Here is an 18,956-nt window from a genome sequence, read left to right on the forward strand (position 1 = left end):
TGCTAAGGGTCTAGATGGTTCTGTATGTAGGTCCCCATGATCGTAGGGAGGAATATAAAATTTGCTGACCATGCAGCAGGATCTCTCCTGTCTGGATGCCAGTGTAAAAGAACAAAGTAGTCTTTGGATACTATGCAGTATCCAGGGACTAGGTAGAAAAAACCAAGATGTTAGCAATTATAAGAACATTATGAGTCCACTCTCAAGATCAGAAGTGCTTGGATTCTCTAGCAACCACTAGGATAATTTGTTTTCAGCTTGACTTCGAATTGGGTAGAGAGGATGGCCAGGAAACTGAAGTGATGTGGGGCTGAGAGAGAGTCCCAATTTTCAGAGAACAGAATATGCACTCCTTCTTCCATATGGCGATGCTTCCCATACTAACCTATATCATAAATTAATTTTTTAAAAGGAAATGCTTCAAAATGAAAAAGATTTTGATTGTAGAGATTAGAGACCCTTTTCTATATCCCCAGTTGAATAATTTCACCAGTAGCTCCACCATGAAACTGTTCAACACATACAGATTTATACCAAAAACATGTTACAGAAGGAGGTAGTATATGGTAGTCTGTGGACATCCTGAACACTGCCATAGCAGAAAACTATACTTCTCTAGGCCCAGTATGTACAGGTTTAAAAAATGTATCATTTCTAATTTAGTAAACAACTTGAAATATTTCAATTTAATGGTGGAAAGTGCAAAGAAGTTTGATAATGCTGTTTTAATAACTCATAGAAAGCATATACATAACACCTAATGAATTCATCTCTTTATTGCATGTTGCTATTTAAAAAAAATTTACAGTCTCATAACACAACATTTTTCTTGGTACTATAACAACAGTCTCGCGCCTAAAGACTAAGTGGTTCCAACTACTAAGCTAATAAGATACAAGACATACAATTAAGTTTACAAATTATAATGCTTTTTCTTTTTGGCATTAATTTAAAAAAACAAACAAACAAAAAACTTTTAAAATACACACCCAAGAGAGGAAAAAGTGGCTACTTACACCAGCACCAATCTAAAAAGTAGGTTTTTTTTAATCAACAATGGCACATGGAATTACCTGCACACAGCTTTTGGGGAAAGAAACGAAAAATGGAAATGGCAAAGAAGGCCTACCAGGATGGCCATATCAAAATGAGGATGATGAAAAAGGGCGAGAGGAACATGCTACACAAACTTGCTCCTTTATGTGACTCTCCCTCCACTTGTCCATTCCTTAAACTGTAAAACAAAGCCATTTTCAAAAGACAGTTCCAAACTTGAGCCAGATCAAATTTCTCCTGCTCTAAATAGAAAAGAATATATATAGAGGCACTTTAGTTAAGGAACAGACATAGCACATCCCACTCCTTCTCACCTCCAAGCTTTTTTGAGCAAAGTCTCGTCTGCACCTTTAATGTGGTGTACTTGCAGACCTTGGTACATAGGAGCTGGGGGAGCGTGATGTCTGCTGTGTATTTGTGACTGTTTTATTTGCTAGAGTCATCCATATAATGTGTAGAAAGTTGCTAAGTTTGCAGTGAGGGGGGAAAAACGTAAAACCACGGCTCTTGCCAACTCTTAGAGCGCTATTTCACAGCTTTCATGTAGCGCAGAGACCTTGCCATCTGCGCTAGGCATTATAGTTTATACAAATTATTTTTAAATAGCACGATTCCTGTACAGCGCACGCATCGGTATTCTGTTTGCCCCTTAACTGTCCCCATTAGAGCATAAGCTCCTTGGGGGCAGGGGCTCTGTCTTGCTTACCACTGTAGCCCTACTATGCCTGGCACATAGTAGGTGTTTCAATAAATATTCGTTAATTGAATGAAAAACTCAATTTAGTGAGTAAATAATGTTCTAGTGCAATAGGACAAACTACTCTCTCCACAGGAAACCCAACCACAACAGGATTGATGGAAAGAAAACAGAGAACCTTAGCTCCCCTCCCCCACTACTAATAAATAAAGCAAAGCAAAAAAAAAAAAGTAACAGTCCTCTTTATATATCATATAATTTAAGGATATTAAGAGTTGGTAGGTTAATGGTAAGCATCTATATTTTATTTTCTAATGTTCATTGTTTTTATTCATTTCTCCCTGAGAGCTTTATCTTTTGGACTGAAATTTTACAGGTAGCGTTACTGACACACAACTTAAAATGACAACATATAAACAGCAAATCACATCAAACATACTTAGAGATAAATAGCTCTTGGCATCTCTGTTGGTGGTGTTGACATTTTGTGCATTCACTAAATGTCCTTTAGTCCAGACCTATATTTACAGAAGATGCAGCTTGTCCTACGAAACAGAAAATACCAAAAAAAAAAAAAAAAAAAAAAAAATGCACCCCATAAAATTTTTTTAAAAATAATTTTTATCCTTTCAGAGAATTCCTCCTTGTAAGTCTTGGGTGGGAAATTTTATTTTTAAAGTTTATAGGTCTATATTGTTAGGAAAACAAGCACATTATGGTAATTTTGTTCTTTAACAAGAGCATGGATTGCATTTAGATAGTGTTCTTTCCAAAAGCAATGTAAAGAAATCATCAAGAGTGCTTGGCAGAGAACTCGATGAAATTAGGGGGGAAAAAATTGATGTCCAAGTTTTAAACATATAAAAGAACTCTGATTGACATTCTACATAATTCAGATTTTGTGCCAGATGTTCTCAGTAAACATTTACAGACTGCATCCCCACATCAATGTCAGACATTCTAAGCTGGTCCTATCAACTACCGATGCGATGCACCAGCCTCATACTGTCAACTATCAAAAACCATTTTAATCTATATTTTTCCAACACCAGTTTCACCAGTGAAAATAATTTCAAAGTATATCAAGCTTGGAAACCATAAAATATTTCTCAAGCTTTATTTTTTTTCTTTTTACTCTAGGGAATGTCTCTGTCTCTCTTTGAGGAGATAGTTTTGTGCTTCTGAACAGTCATGGTGTTCAGGGGAAGAAGATGAGCCACACTCGATATGAATGCATATCCACAAATGGGTTCTGAGCACATACATAAACATAGATTTTTTTTTTTTAACCAAACATACAGGTCTCCAGACAACTCTCAGATTTCTATATACATTTCTTCATATATACACACACATACATGTACATACACACACATTCACGCATTCACTCGCAGATGAAAGGAGAAATTGCCACTGTTTGGGTTGCAAGGCAGTGTAATGAAAAGTTCTAGTCACTTCAAAGGGCCGCTAATGAGCTTTCTAAAAAAGTATTCAAGGGAAATTAGAAATTAAGTTTTGTGACCGGTCTCTCCCGGCTGCTGTCCGTCATCTGGTTGGTAATGCGCTTGCGATTCCGTTTCAGTTTAGAAAGGTCTTTGTCAAACACTTCTCCTGAGCGCAAAGCGGAAACCAGGTCATCAAACTCTCCGCCTTCTTCACTGTTCTCTTTTGCTTTCCTCATTTTCCGTTCCCTCTCACGTTGTTCCTTGAGCTGCAAATGGAAAGTGACCTCTTAGAGAAGTGTGGAAATAATATTGTGTTTTGTGTTGAGTGGAGGTGAAGTCTGTGGAACACGACGGTGCTTCAGTCCACTGAGCCACATTTGTTGATAGCTGCCAGCCCCCTTGGATGTCATGAGAGAGGATGACTGGGACATGAGGGCTCATCAGAGAAGCAAGGAACAATGAAAAAACTGACCACCACTTTGTGATTAGACTCTTGCTGTCTAGAATCTGGGTAAACCCCATGATATTCTAGTTAAAAAGAGCGTAATTAAGGCTACTCATATTTCTATGATGGAATAAGAAAGTTATCACTATTAAATAGACCCCAAATATTGGTTTCTTTGATGGTATAGAGACACTAAAGCAAATGCTCATTAGGCCACGTTCCTGACATCAAAGGCTAAGCCTGTATCTACTGTGGACGCCTGGAACCTGCTATGCAAGAGTTACTATTATTAAGAGCCAAATAATACACACACATTATAGAAAATTTAGATATCCTTAAAGAATTAAGGATAAGTTTTCCCCTTTTGTTTATCAAGAGATTAACCATTGTTATCTAAGCTTTCTCACATCATTAAATATTCTTTAAAGACATGACTTTTAAGGACTGCGTAAACAGTCCACTATGTAGCTATTACATCATTTAGAACTAATGCCCAGTCAGTAAACGTGTAGGTTGTTCCATGTTAGGGCTTATCATAAAGACTGCTGCTCTCTTTGTGCACATGTATGATTACTTCTTTAGAATGATTTCTAAGAAGTGGAACTCCAGATCAAAGGAAGGGGATATATATTTTTAGGCTTTGGATATAGACTGCCACATTGCCCAAGAGAAACTTTCTACCAATTGAAATTCCCAGCAGCCTTCTAGATAGGACATTGATGCCCTCCTTCTTGCCAGCATGGCAGAGCGCTTCCTAAAAACCAAGGAGATGCAGCAACAGAACTTTCTGGGGGTGGAACTGGCCACCCACTTACCTGAGCCTCCATTCGAGCTCGGCGCTCTTCTTCCTCCTTCTTCTTTCTCATGTTTTCATTCTCTTGTTTGGCTTCTGACACAGCCTGAAGAAACTGATCAAAAATGCCAAAGAACTCATCTGGCTGTATTTTGCCAGCCTCTTCCCCAAAGTGTTTCACTGCTTTAGTAAACTGGAAAAAAGAAGGTTTTAAGAAGTTCAGTCTTCCAAGAGAATGCCGTGATCACATAAATATCAATCTCTCTCAAGGGGCTAAAGGTCAAATTGAGTCAAATATAACTCGCTGGATTTATCTTTGGCTGCTGAACATGTCTATCAATCGCTTCTAAATGAAAAAATGTCATACTCCACGACTTGTGAAACCATTTATCCTTGTCCACCTCATTTCAGCTTAACATCTATGATTACATCCTATGACTCTTTATTAACTAAACAGTAGTAAAAACAAGAAAGCAGAATATCACAGGGCAGAGCACTCAGGATATAAAACTAAGAGCAAACTCAGCAGGGGTAAGGAAACTTGTACTTTTAACTTTTCTTTGAAGTAGTTTAGTATCATTTATTGGTGCCATGTGGTTAGTATCAAAAGCAAATAGGATACAGTGTTTCTTAGCTGCTTTTACGAATCATAAATAATATTGGTATTACTGTACTTCCTGGGCCTCAATTAGAAAACACTCACTGATTATGGAATCATTAAGGCAACTCAAAATTCATAACTGAGAATACAATTTTATTCTAAATCCTTTGTTTTAGAACCCTTTCAAGGCAAATCTTTTAAAAACAGATAAAATGCAAAATATTAAGGGCGAATTTTTAAAAATTAAATTAAAAAATATATAGGCTAACAAAATAGCACAGCCAGTCTTTTTAGTTTTAACATTTCTGTTTTTAGTTCTTCTGGTTGTTATCTTCACAACTCGAGATAGTATGCTTTCAAGTGTCTTAGCATTATTATGACCATCCAAATACTGTTCAATGCCAGTCAAGTTGTTTTTTAGAACTGTATCTCCTTCTGTAAGGATCTAATGCTATTACATCTAAACTACAACGGACGGTGTTTCTAACTTCAAGATCGAACAAATTCTTACTCCCTATGCCTAATCAACTACTTAAAAATTTCCAGATCTTTCATTTTCTTCACAGTTTGAAACTCTTAGGTTGGGGAGGACTGCATAAATACTTCATGGTCTAATTGCTTTTATTTTTCTTGTACTACTTGTCTTTAGTATATTGTTAAGTTTTCCTGACATTTTGGCAATCCTATCTCTGTAAAGGAAATATTTTCAACATTTATTCTTAAATAAGACAATTTTCAATTTTTATATTTCATATCTTTAAATTTATAATAATGCTTTTTTACCATTTTTCTCTTCATCGAGGCGTTCTCAACCTTTTACTTATTTGGAAATATTTTATTAGAAACTAAGCTCTTTAGGGAAAAATACGACATTCTTCATACACCACATGCAGCGCTTCAGTTGCTGCATGGTTTTATAAGCTAATTTCTAAAAGTTCTGGTATGAACAAAATAGCAACAGATGGACTACAATTGAGTTTCTAAAACATTGAAGTTCAGGCACGTCAAAGCCATCCTGAATGATCTTTTTATCTAGGAATTCTAGTGATGATGAAGTCATGTATATTTTAGTCTTAGAAATCTGAACAAAACTAGTCCCAGACTAAAGTTCCCACACTAAAATTGAAAAAAAAAAAAAAAAGTAGAGTGTGTATAAATCAAAAATTAACTATTCAGTTGATTCTTAGAAAAATGTTTGAGCCCGTGATGAAGTAGGTACTGTATTGCCTAGATTGAGGTGGGGGCCATCACAGGGAAGGCTGCTGACATCAGTTCACTGATTTCAATCAGGGGTACCAGGGGCTGGACCTCTAACAACAGTCGTTCAAACATATCTTGTCTTGCATTTATTTAATAACATTGGAGGTGGGGTTTCAATGTTGAGATTAGCTCGTGTATCTTAACATAGTCTACTTCTGAACTTTAATGAGTATGTGTGTACACTTACGTATACAATCATCCATATCTACAACTGAACAGGGGACCACAGAAAAATGAGATTCATTACTCAAGTTTCAAAGGAAAGATTCAAGTTAAAGCAAAAGAGTGTTGTCACAACTGAGAGATAGGCAGTGTGGAGGAACTCAGTAGGGTGGATAGCAGCTTAATGACATTTGTTAACAATGAGAAGGGGACAAGAGAATGTGCACATGTATATGAATGTGTATAAATTTTAGAAGAAGAAATAACCAGAGAGAGACAGAGACAGAGAGATGGGGCAGGGGGATTTTAAGGTGTTGGGTATTTGCCAATGAAAACTCTTCCCTTACAGGAAAACAAGATTTTGTAAGAGCAAAATTCATTTTTTAAAAAAGTCTTATTAAAAATATGCCTTTTGGGGTTCCCTGGTGGCGCAGGGGTTGAGAGTCCGCCTGCCGATGCAGGGGACATGGGTTCGTGCCCTGGTCTGGGAAGATCCCACATGCCGTGGAGTGGCTGGGCCCTGTGAGCCATGGCCGCTGAGCCTGTGCGTCTGGAGCCTCTGCTCCGCAACGGGAGAGGCCACAACAGTGAGAGGCCCGCGTACCGCAAAAAAAAAAAAAAAAAGTCTTTTGCGATGAGGCTCTGAATTAAAGTGCCTATCATTTAGTAAGTTCTTCTAGAGATTTAAAGAGGGAACATCCTGCCCTCCTAAGTCTCTATCTCAGGTGAGAATCTTACAAGTTTCTGAAGCATAAGGCCTCAGTCATACCTTGATGTCACATTTCATCCTGCCCTTGGTTTTCATAATCCACTCTTTTCTGTTTCCCAGAGATAATTATAATAACAATCAAGAGAAAAACTATCAAAATATTTAAAACTGTCAAAGTATTTACTTGTTTTACACCATTCAGATACTTCAAGGTCTTACTAACCTAAAGGCCAGTTAGATAGAAAGCATGTGTTTCAACTGATCACAGCCCTAGAAATGAAAGTATACTTATAATATCTGAAAGTACCAGCTCTGTCAAGCAACACTCAGTGCGCAAGGGGAAATTTACCAGGTCTTTAGCTTCTGCTAGAAGATCTTCAACGTCAGAGAAGCTGAAACTGGCTACCGTGATGAACTGGCTGACAACAGACACAAACTTATCTCCAGGCCGTGAAGGCTGAGACTTCTGATATTCCAGCTCCTTAAACACAGGAAATGGATAATGTCAATGTAGGCTTCAAACACAGACACCCCTTTGTCTCATTTTCCTTATGCCTCAAATTTAATAAGTCAGAAGGGCAAACCCATCAAAACTAGTGTAAAACATTTTATGATAGTCCAGTTCCCCCTGCCCTTCCACCAACCCTGACAGAGCCAAGCCCATGTGCCCACACACAATTGCAAAATGCAATTTAACCAGTCATCTGAGTACTTTATTGGTGTGATTTTGTATACTGGCTTTAGAATGTAAGGAGATTAGCATTTGGATAAAATTAACACAAGTTAAACAAATAATGGAGAGCAAACTGGATTCAAAAGGTGTGTGACTGAAAGCAAGAGAATTTGATTGTTGATATTCTGTGCTCAGATCTCTGGTACTTTTTATTTTTTCCTTCTCTCCATCTCTGCCAAGTCTACTTATTTCCTGAACTGTGATATCTAGGTCAGTAGAATTTCAGCTGCAGCGTTTGGCACCATAAGGCCATTTTTCTTCTCATCCATACCATTTGGATTTTGTGAGCAGACAGGTAGGAGTATTACTGTCTCATTAATCATCCATATTCTCCATTACCATGGTGATGAACCCAGATTATTCAAATCAATTTCAATAATAATTTCAACCATTGCCAGATGCATTTTCTTATTTCATCCCACAAAACCTTTTTAAGTGAGGCATTATTATCCCAATTGTACAGACACATAAATTGAGGTTCAGAGGGATTAAATTCTTTGCTCAAAGTCAAGTGGCTGATAAGTGATAGAATCAAAATTTGAACTCACGTCTACCTGACTCCAGGGTCTCAGTGACAACAATTCTGTGTACCTACTGACCTAATCTGGATCTCTGTTTCCTTCCATACCTGCTTTGGCAGAGATTCTAACAAGCAGGACAGTAGAGGTCACAGGCTAGAGGTTCTGATTCAGTTCTACCACTGATTTGGTACTTATCCATGGCAAGTAGCCTGGGCCTTAGTTTCTTCACTCATAAAAGGAGGGCAGGAAGCTTCAAGATGGCGGAAGAGTAAGACGCAGAGATCACCTTCCTCCCCACAAATACATCAGAAATACATCTACACGTGGAACAGCTCCTATAGAACACCTACTGAACTCTGGCAGAAGACCTAAGACCTCCCAAAAGGCAAGAAATTCCCCACGTGCCTGGGTAGGGCAAAAGAAAATAGAGAGACAAAAGAATAGGGACAGGACCTGCACCAGTGGGAGGGAGCTGTGAAGGAGGAAAGGTTTCCACACACTAGGAAGCCCCTTCGCGGGTGGAGACTGCGGGTGGCAGAGGGGGGATGCTTCGGGACCACGGAGGAGAGCGCAGCAACAGGGGTGCGGAGGGCACAGTGGAGAGATTCCCGCACAGAGGATTGGTGCCGACCGGCAGTCACCAGCCCGAGAGGCTTGTCTGCTCACCTGCCGGGGCGGGCAGGGGCTGGCAGCTGAGGCTTGGGCTTCGGAGGTCGGGTCCCAGGGAGAGGACTGGGGTTGGCTGTGTGAACACAGCCTGCAGGGGGTTAGTGCACCACGGCTAGCCGGGAGGGAGTCCGGGAAAATGTCTGGAGCTGCCGAAGAGCCGAGAGACATTTTCTTGCCTCTTTGTTTCCTGGTGCGCGAGGAGAGGGGATTAAGAGCGCTGCTTAAAGGAGCTCCAGAGACAGGCACGAGCTGCGGCTATCAGCGCAGACCCCAGAGACGGGCATGAGACGCTCAGGCTGCTGCTGCAGCCACCAAGAAGCTTGTGTGCGAGCACAGGTGACTCTCCACACCTGCCCTCCCAGGAGCCTGTGCAGCCCGCCACTGCCAGGGTCCTGTGATCCAGGGACAACTTCCCTGGGAGAACGCACAGCGCGCCTCAGGCTGGTGCAAAGTCATGCTGGCCTCTGCTGCCGCAGGCTCGCCTCGCACTCCGTACCCTTGCCTCCCCGCTGGCCTGAGTGAGCCAGAGCCCCCGAATCAGCGGCTCCTTTAACCACATCCTGTCTGAGCGAAGAACAGACGCCCTCAGGCGACCTACATGCAGAGGCGGGTCCAAATCCAAAGCTGAACCCCGGGAGCTGTGCGAACAGAGAAGAGAAAGGGAAATCTCTCCCAGCAGCCTCAGGAGCAGTGGATTAAATCTCCACAATCAACTTGATGTACCTGCATCTGTGGAATACCTGAATAAGAAAATGAATCATCCCAAATTGAAGAGGTGGACTTTGGGAGATATATATATATATATATATTTTTTCCCTTTTTCTCTTTTTGTGTGTTCTGTCCATCTGTATTTTTTTTAACGTTTTAAAATTTATTTCTTAATTATTTTTTATTTTAATAAATTTTATCTCCTTCCCCTTCCTTCCATCCTTCGTTCCTTCCTTCCTTCCTTCCCTCCCTTTTTCTCGCTTTTATTCTGAGCCATGTGGATGAAAGGCTCGTGGTGCTCCATCTAGGAGTCAGTGCTGTGCCTCTAAGGTGGGAGAGCCAATGTCAGGACACTGGTCCACAAGAGATCTCCCAGCTCCATGTAATATCAAACAGCGAAAATCTCCCAGAGATCTCCATCTCAACGCCAAGACCCAGCTACACTCAACGACCAGCAAGCTACAGTGCTGGACAACCTATGCCAAACAACCAGAAAGAAAGGAACACGACGCCATCCATTAGCAGAGAGGCTGCCTAAAATCGTAATAAGGCCACAGACACCCCAAACACCCCATGAGACATGGATGTGCCCACCAGAGAGACAAGACCCAGCCCCACCCACCAGAACACAGGCACTAGTCTGCTCCACCAGGAAACCTACACAACCCACTGAATCAACCTTAGCCACTAGGGGCAGACACCAAAAACAAAATGAGACTAGCAATCAATTAGAGAAAAAAATCTGTAAAACATACAAGCAGATGGAGGCTAAACAATACACTAAGTAACCAAGAGATCACTGAAGAAATCAAAGAGGAAATCAAAAAATACCTAGAAACAAATGACAATGAAAACACGATGACCCAAAACCTATGGGATGCAGCAAAAGCAGTTCTAAGAGGGAAGTTTATAGCAATACTATCCTACCTTAAGAAACATCTCAAATAAACAACCTAAACTTACACCTAAAGCAATTAGAGAAGGAAGAACAAAAGAACACCGAAGTTAGCAGGACGAAAGAAATCATAAAAATCAGATCAGAAATAAATGAAATAGAAATGAAAGAAACGATAGCAAAGATCAATAAAACTAAAAGCTGGTTCTTTGAGAAGATAAACAAAATTGATAAACCATTAGCCAGACTCATCAAGAAAAAAAGGGAGAAGACTCAAATCAATAGAATTAGAAATGAAAAAGGAGAAGTAACAACTGACCCTGCAGAAATACAAAAGATCATGAGAGATTACTACAAGCAACTCTATGCCAATAAAGAAGAAGAAATGGACAACTGGAAGAAATGGACAAGTTCTTAGAAAAGCACAACCTTCCGAGACTGAACCAGGAAGTAATAGAAAATATGAACAGACCAATCACAAGCACTGAAATTACAACTGTGATTAAATATCTTCCAACAAACAAAAGCCCAGGACCAGATGGCTTCAGAGGTGAATGCTATCAAACATTTAGAGAGGAGCTAACACCTATCCTCCTCAAACTCTTCAAAATATAGCAGAGGGAGGAACACTCCCAAACTCATTCTACGAGGTCACCATCACCAGGATACCAAAACCAGAGAAAAATGTCACAAAAAAGAAAACTACAGGCCAATATCACTGATGAACATAGATGCAAAAATCCTCAACAAAATACTAGCAAACAGAATCCAACAGCACAGTAAAAGGATCGTACACCATGATCAAGTGGGGTTTATCCCAGGAATGCAAGGATTCTTCAATATACACAAAACAATCAATGTGATACACCATAGTAACAAATTGAAGAATAAAAACCATATGATCATCTCCATCGATTCAGAGAAAGCTTTCGACAAAATTCAACACCCATTTATGATAAAAACCCTGCAGAAAGTAGGCATAGAGGGAACTTTCCTCAACATAATAAAGGCCATATATGACAAACCCACAGCCAACATCATCCTCAATGGTGAAAAACTGAAACCATTTCCACTAAGATCAGGAACAAGACAAGGTTGCCCACTCTCACCACTCTTATCCAACATTGTTTTGGAAGTTTTAGCCACAGCAGTCAGAGAAGAAAAAGAAATAAAAGGAATCCAAATCAGAAAAGAAGAAGTAAAGCTGTCACTGTTTGCAGATGACATGATACTATACATAGAGAATCCTAAAGATGCTACCAGAAAACTACTAGAGCTCATCAATGAATTTGGTAGAGTAGCAGGATACAAAATTAATGCACAGAAATCTCTAGCATTCCTATACACTAATGATGAAAAATCTGAAAGTGAAATTAAAATCAAAACTACAATGAGATATCATCTCACACCGGGCAGAATGGCCATCTTCAAAAAATCTACAAACAGTAAATGCTGGAGAGGGTGTGGAGAAAAGGCAACACTCTTGCACTGTTGGTGGGAATGTAAATTGATACAGCCACTATGGAGAACAGTATGGAGGTTCCTTAAAAAACTAAAAATAGAATGACCATAAGAGCCAGCAATCCCACTACTGGGCGTATACCGTGAGAAAACCATAATTCAAAAAGAGTCATGTACTGAAATGTTCATTAAAGCTCTGTTTACAATAGCGAGGACATGGAAGCAACCTAAGTGTCCATGAACAGATGAATGGGTAAAGAAGATGTGGCACATATATACAATGGAATAATCCTCAGCTATAAAAAGCAACGAAATTGAGTTATTTGTAGTGAGGTGGATGGACCTAGAGTCTGTCATACAGAGTGAAGTAAGTCAGAAAGAGAAAAACAAATACCGTGTGCTAACGCATATATATGGAATCTAAGGAAAAAAAAAAGTCATGAAGAGCCTAGGGGCAAGACGGGAATAAAGACACAGACTTACTAGAGAATGGACTTAAGTATATGGGGAGGGGGAAGGGTAAGGTGTGACAAAGTGAGAGAGTGGCATGGACATATATACACTACCAAACATAAAATCGATAGCTAGTGGGAAGCTGCCGCATAGCACAGGGTGATCAGCTTGGTGCTCTGTGACCACCTAGAGGGGTGGGATAGGGAGGGTGGGAGGGAGGGAGATGCAAGAGGGAAGAGATATGGGAACATTTGTATATGTATAACTGATTCACTTTTTTATAAAGCAGAAACACACCATTGTAAAGCAATTATAGTCCAATAAAGATGTTTAAAAATAAATAAAGGAGGGTAATATACACATCATCATGGGAATCAAATGCAAGAAAAGAAGCAGAAACCCTTATAAATCATGAAACTTGCTCTGATTAAAAGAAATTGCCACAATCCTAGTTCTTTGACCTGGAAATGGAGTGTATGTATGTGTGTGAGGTGCAGAGATGTGAAAGCAATTTTAAAGTGTTTCATGAATGTATAATTCCATAAGAATTCTGTCTTTGATACCTTCAAGCAATGTAATCAATTTGTGAAAAGAACAACTGGGACACATGAATGTTTCGACGGATTAAAGTCTGCCTCCCAATATTTCCTTCCTCTTAACATTTAAGCTTCCAGAAGAAGGGGGAGGCCTCTGTAGCCCCTTTTCTGTGAAGAGTGTGTTACATTGTACATGACCCAGGGGCTAGAGAGATTTCAGCAAAACAACATTTAATAAACCCCCCAAACACATAACTTCCTTGGGACCCCTCTCTCATGCCTTGCTCTGAACTAGCTCATATGCAGGGGTCAGAGCCTCCATTGTCAGGCTTTAGGACTGTCAGTCACTGCTATGCTAGTCTCAAGAAAGCTTTCCACTGGGAGGAAATGGCCGCAGAGTGAAGACTGTAACACAAGCCTTGTCCCAAACTGCCCTTATCCAGTTTGGCCTCTGAAAGCCGAGGACTGTCCTCCACGCGCACTCACAGTCTCTCAGCCCACAGGGGCTGGAAAAAAGAGTATCTACTGCTCTTTTTAAACAGCGACCCACCCCTACCCCCTCCCCCAAAATAAGGAAAAAAAGAAAACCTTACATGCTCCTTAATTTATTAAAAATAGAAAAGGTTAGACACTGTGACTCTAATTTTTATTAGAGCTGTTTCTTTAATGAGGTCAACTACTTTCTATGGCACAGTTTTATGATTATAAGAAGGAGGAGGTGGGACCTCCCTGGCGGCGCAGTGGTTAAGAATCCACCTGCCAATGCAGGGGACACGGGTTCGAGCCCTGGTCCGGGAAGATCCCACATGTCGTGGAGCAGCTAAGCCCACGAGCCACAACTACTGAAGCCCGCGTGCCGCAACCACTGAAGCCCGGGTGCCGCAACTACTGAAGCCCATGCACTTAGAGCCCGTGCTCCGCAACGAGAAGCCACCGCGCTGAGAAGCCTGCACGCCTCAACTAGAGAAAGCCGGCAAGCGGCAACGAAGACCCAATGCAGACAAAATAAAAAATAGATAAATTTATTTTTTAAAAAGGAGGAGGGTCCTCCTGGCGTTACTAATAAATGATCTGTGGGGCACCTTCCCGAGCTGCCTGCAGACCAGCCTCCTTCACCAAGTGCCAGGCCAGAGCTCTGCTCTCCCACGCGAGGCTTCTCACCCTGACCCGCCCCCGCCGTGTCAGCAGCCCTCGTGCAGTACCCACGGGGCACTGCGCCCTCACAGTCTGGGTTAGTTCCAGCGGCTCCACTGCCTCCGGCACCCTGACCTGCTTTCCTTCCATGGAGCCCGGGCCCAGGTCATCTCGTATAACTGAGACAGCCTCCCTCCTCTGTACTTAAGTTCACCCTACCCTCCTTCTAAGCCACAGCTCAAAGTTCATCTCGTCCAGAGGAGAAGCTTCCTCTCACACACGCCAGCCATTCCCGAAGCCTCGGGCTAACTTAAATCCCCGATCCTCCTCAAGGCACCTTTGTCATCACTTAGGAGGTGAGCTGGACTGACTGCTCCTGGCCACTGTAACACCTGGAGGGTAAGGATTCTGAGTCATCGTGATCCCCTCACCTTGAGAATGGACTGTACCCTCAAAGAGCTCAAAAAATACTCCCCAAGGGACCGGCTCAAAGACAACAGAGAAGTTCCATTGCTCTGAGAGTAAACCTCATTTATAAACAGAAACACTGAGAAGACCTTGAAGACCCTCTAGCCAATCCACTTTCATGAGTCCTGCCTCACAGGTAGGAAAGTGGTGGAACGCTGGGTCCAATTTCCCAGTTCCTGTTCCCGTGATGCCCCCATGACATCCTGCCGCCTGCCACTGCATCACCAGACTAAACACAGCCTGCCTTTGCTTCTTCGTTGTTGCATTTTTTTTTCTTTTTTTTAAACAATAAATGTTTATCCTGCATGCCAAGGCAACCAGCGACTCCTCTGCTGGATACCATCACCAGCACCAGAGAGAGTGAAGGGACTGGGAATTAGAACGAGAAACATACTCACCGTCTCTACTGCTTTCAGGCCACTTCTCAAGGTGCTTATTTCTTTGTCCAGCTCAGTCATGCTGTTGTAAATGGCAACATTTTAGTAACCAACATGGGACTTACACTTATTGTATTAAATATATGATGAGTTTAAATATTTCATGCTTGGAAGTCCACACTACTTCATTTTAAATGTTTAAAATTCCCTTCAGTGTTCAGATCGCACAGAAAGACAGCAACATTTTAAACTTATGAAATTTAGGTATGGAATTATGTTTTTTTTTTGTTTTCCACAGCCAGCAGGTATAATATTTATAGGTTAAAAAGGGCAGAATAGAAATATGTCATGTTTCAATCTCACAAAAATCTCACTTAAGCAAATTACTGTATGTGGAAATAAATTTCTTGCCATGTGTGGCTCCCTTTGGACAAGGAAAAGAAACGTTGATCCACAATCATGTGTGTTGTGCTCTTCATTATTATTATATTGCTTTTCATGAATGCTCTGGTAGTATGAATATTACAAGGTGATGGCCTAAATTTCAATCAACAATGATTTTTCTTAAAGTTTTACTAATTAGTTTTCATTTTCATTGACCTTTTTTTTTTTTAAACAGAGAAAGTTTCCTGGGCTTCTCCCATAATGCTTTTTATTTGACAGCTTTTAAACATGAGAGATTACAACTTAATTCTCACAGAGAATTCACATGTAAACAAATTCATTGACACTTCATTTATTTCAACATTTTAATTTCATGTCTTACATGGTACACTTCTACCAAACTCTACAGAGGGAAAAAATTAGCCTGCTCATCAGGCTTTTTAAAATCACTGCAAAAAGATGCAGTTTAAATATGTTTTTAAAAAAAGGGGAGTGGGGTATTACCCTGGTGGCACAGTGGTTAAGAATCCGCCTGCCAATGCAGGGGACACGGGTTCGAGCCCTGGTCTGGGAAGATCCCACATGCCGCGGAGCAACTAAGCCCGTGCGCCACAACTACTGAGCCTGTGCTCTAGAAGCCCGCAAGCCACAACTACTGAGCCCACGCGCCTGGAGCCCGTGCTCCGCCACCGCAATGAGAAGCCCGTGCACCACAACGAAGGGTATTCCCCCATTGCCACAACTAGAGAAAGCCCGTCCGGGACAACCAAGACCCAATGCAGTGGAAAAAAAAAAAATTTTTTTTAAAAGGCGGGGTGGGGGCAAAAGGAAGCAGGAAGAACAGCAAGGAAAAGTGCCTACCCCTCATGAGGTCTCTGAAAAGTGGTGTGAAGTTTGTGGGGAAAGTTTAGTGATTTTCCACTTTATTTTTAGTTCCTTCATTTGCATAAAGACTGCTTTCCATTAAAAGGTTGCTTGGTTTCTGGGAGTGTGTACACATGGGAAAATTACTAGCAACACCCTGACCTGCAGGACTTCCATTTGCTTAAACATGTATCCTCATATCCTCATTTAACTAAGTGTGCTCCCACCTGTATTTTAAGAGAACCACCCTTTCCAACTACTAGTGAAACCACACTGCTTCCCTAGACTCTTCATAACTCAGAAAATTAGGTTTTGTAGAAGTTAGAAACTGCATCTAGGAATATTCTGAAACAGCTAGAACAAGTATACAGTGACCCTTGGACAACACAGGTGTTAACTGTGCGGGTCCACTTATACGCAGATTTTTTTTCAATAATTATGTCCTACATGATCTGTGGCTGACTGAATCCTCAGATGTGGGACCATGGGTATTGAGGAACCCCGCACAGGAAGGGTCAGCTATGAAGTTATATGTTGGATTTTCAGCTGTGCAGTGGGGACTCGGGGGGTGTCGGCACCCTTAACCCCACCGTTCAAGAGTCAACCGTATATTCAAACTCATGTAAAACATCTGAGTGACATGGATACTATTCAAACTTTATTTCATACACTGTTCAGGGGAAAGCAAACAGAAGGACCCTCTTCATGCAACGCTAACTATCTCCATGGCTAAACCACAGTTCAACGGACTTAAAAATCTGAAACAATTCGCTCTAAGTACTTACTTTACTTTTGCTGCTTGAGGAATGTCCCGCAGCTCCTCATGTAGATTGAGAACCTTGGGGCATTTATTTTCCACAATAGTTATGAGATAGTGCAAGAGTGTAATGTTCCTACAGTTACAGAAGGAGAGAGTATTAAACATGGTTAATATCTGCATATGATTTGTATATTCAAGTGATTACTTCCACAAGAATGCTGCATCCCTGCATTACCTTCAAAATGTGTAGGTTCCTGAAAGGCAGGCATTCTTAAGAGAAAGGGAGAAGAGGAGAGCCTTCATGGGATTTACAAAAATATATGTCAAAAGAAGCACACATCTTCTGAAAGGGAAGGGCAGGGGATAAGAATTACGTTTTTGGCCCATAATGGGGATCCTTCAAAATCTGTGTAATGCGACGGGTGATGGAAATGAGTCTGAACCATTGCCAAAAGGGACATCCCTTCACAGTGCATCCACCCACAGATGAGGCCTGCCCTGCAAGTTCCTAACAAGCAGGGTGGGGTGAGGAGTGAGAGATGTTTAATCCACTAGAGAGGACAGCTAATTTTCAAGTCTGAAAGTACAGAGCAGCAACTCACTGATGAAAATCACTGACAATTCTCATTTAAGGGTGTCTTTCAACTGGGTGATAACATTTTTCCTTTCTGAAAGTTAGAATGCCCCCTATTGCAGGGCAGGACCTGGAAATGGGCCAGGACTGTGCCATCATGGATATGATACCCTCGCAGCCTAATTTTAGCAACACTTCAGCTCCTAACTGCACAACCAGCTCCCTCTTTGGTGGTGACAGGGCTGAACCCTGACTGACCTGGGTTGAAAAGGCGGGCATCTGATAACACTATCTATGAGGCCACGCTGTGGTAGTCTGGTCCCCTGGTCCCCGACTCTGATGCAGATTACAATCACCTGGACCCCAGATGCCTGGGCCAACCTGAGATTCAGTCATTGGAATGAGGTGGGACCAGATGTGGGTATTTTTTAAAACTCCCCACTGAGACTAACAGCCAAGATCAAGAACCACTTATGCTATTGAAAGTTAGCATAATCAGGAGGACAAAAATGCATTTCTTTAAAAACATTTCCATAATTTTTAGGCAGTTTGCTAATTCACAAGGCTAAGTACCCAGCCCTCCCAACAAAAGTAAAGCAGAGCTGCCAAACTACTTTTTCCCCATAGCCATGCAAACCATTTCTGGTTATCCTTGCAGCTTCCTAGAGGTCAGTGCAATCCTATCCCTGAGTCAACTGGCCCACAGGGAAAATAATTTCCCCTTATTTTTCTTGCGCTAATAATTAGAAAACCATCGCTCAGCAAAGTAAAACAGTGGCTAATAGTCCTGGCCACTCATTTTGCAGGTGTTCAGCTGTATTGTTCCACTTCAGTTTTGCCTTTCACAGAATCTATGTGTCTGCCATGTGCTGGCTGCATGAGAGGCAAAATCCCAGCAACCATCACGAGAAAGAGTAATGCCATTTTCCTTCATTATTTCAGAGAAATGCTTTGTTAGAGAAATTTATTTCATTAACTATATATGCCTTTTTTAGTGTAGAAACACTTAAAACCAGATCACATTTGGATAGCAAACCACATTTGTTTGCTATCCAAATAACACCTCATATGAGTGAATATAAATTCCTGAATAATAAAAACAACAACTAAACAGCCTCACATTTGACTACTCTCTGGTCATTACCAGAAACAAGGCTTTAATGCAGAGTGAACAGGGAAAAGAAGAAGATCAGAAATGTTTTTAATTTATTATTTTGAAAAGGCTTATTGTGTATTGGATAAATTTTATGT

The 18,956-nt window shown here is 41.1% G+C and overlaps 1 protein-coding gene across 2 annotated transcripts in view; it reads right to left on the reverse strand.

Annotated features, from left to right (window-relative positions):
* Positions 1–756: 756 nt before the first annotated feature.
* DAAM1 (dishevelled associated activator of morphogenesis 1) overlaps positions 757–18,956 on the reverse strand; it is a 172,006-nt gene continuing 153,806 nt past the window's right edge. For both annotated transcript variants that reach the window (XM_024731489.1, XM_024731490.1), the window contains exons 21-25: positions 17,157–17,264; positions 15,145–15,205; positions 7,518–7,649; positions 4,459–4,629; positions 757–3,464 (exon numbers count right to left, since the gene is read on the reverse strand). In XM_024731489.1, the coding sequence (XP_024587257.1) occupies positions 3,255–3,464; positions 4,459–4,629; positions 7,518–7,649; positions 15,145–15,205; positions 17,157–17,264 (682 nt within the window). In that variant the 3' untranslated portion in view covers positions 757–3,254. The remainder of the gene's footprint in view (positions 3,465–4,458; positions 4,630–7,517; positions 7,650–15,144; positions 15,206–17,156; positions 17,265–18,956) is intronic.

The sequence above is a fragment of the Neophocaena asiaeorientalis genome, unplaced genomic scaffold (assembly GCF_003031525.2).
Source record: "Neophocaena asiaeorientalis asiaeorientalis breed wild unplaced genomic scaffold, Neophocaena_asiaeorientalis_V1.1 scaffold603, whole genome shotgun sequence".
Classification (NCBI taxonomy): domain Eukaryota; kingdom Metazoa; phylum Chordata; class Mammalia; order Artiodactyla; family Phocoenidae; genus Neophocaena; species Neophocaena asiaeorientalis.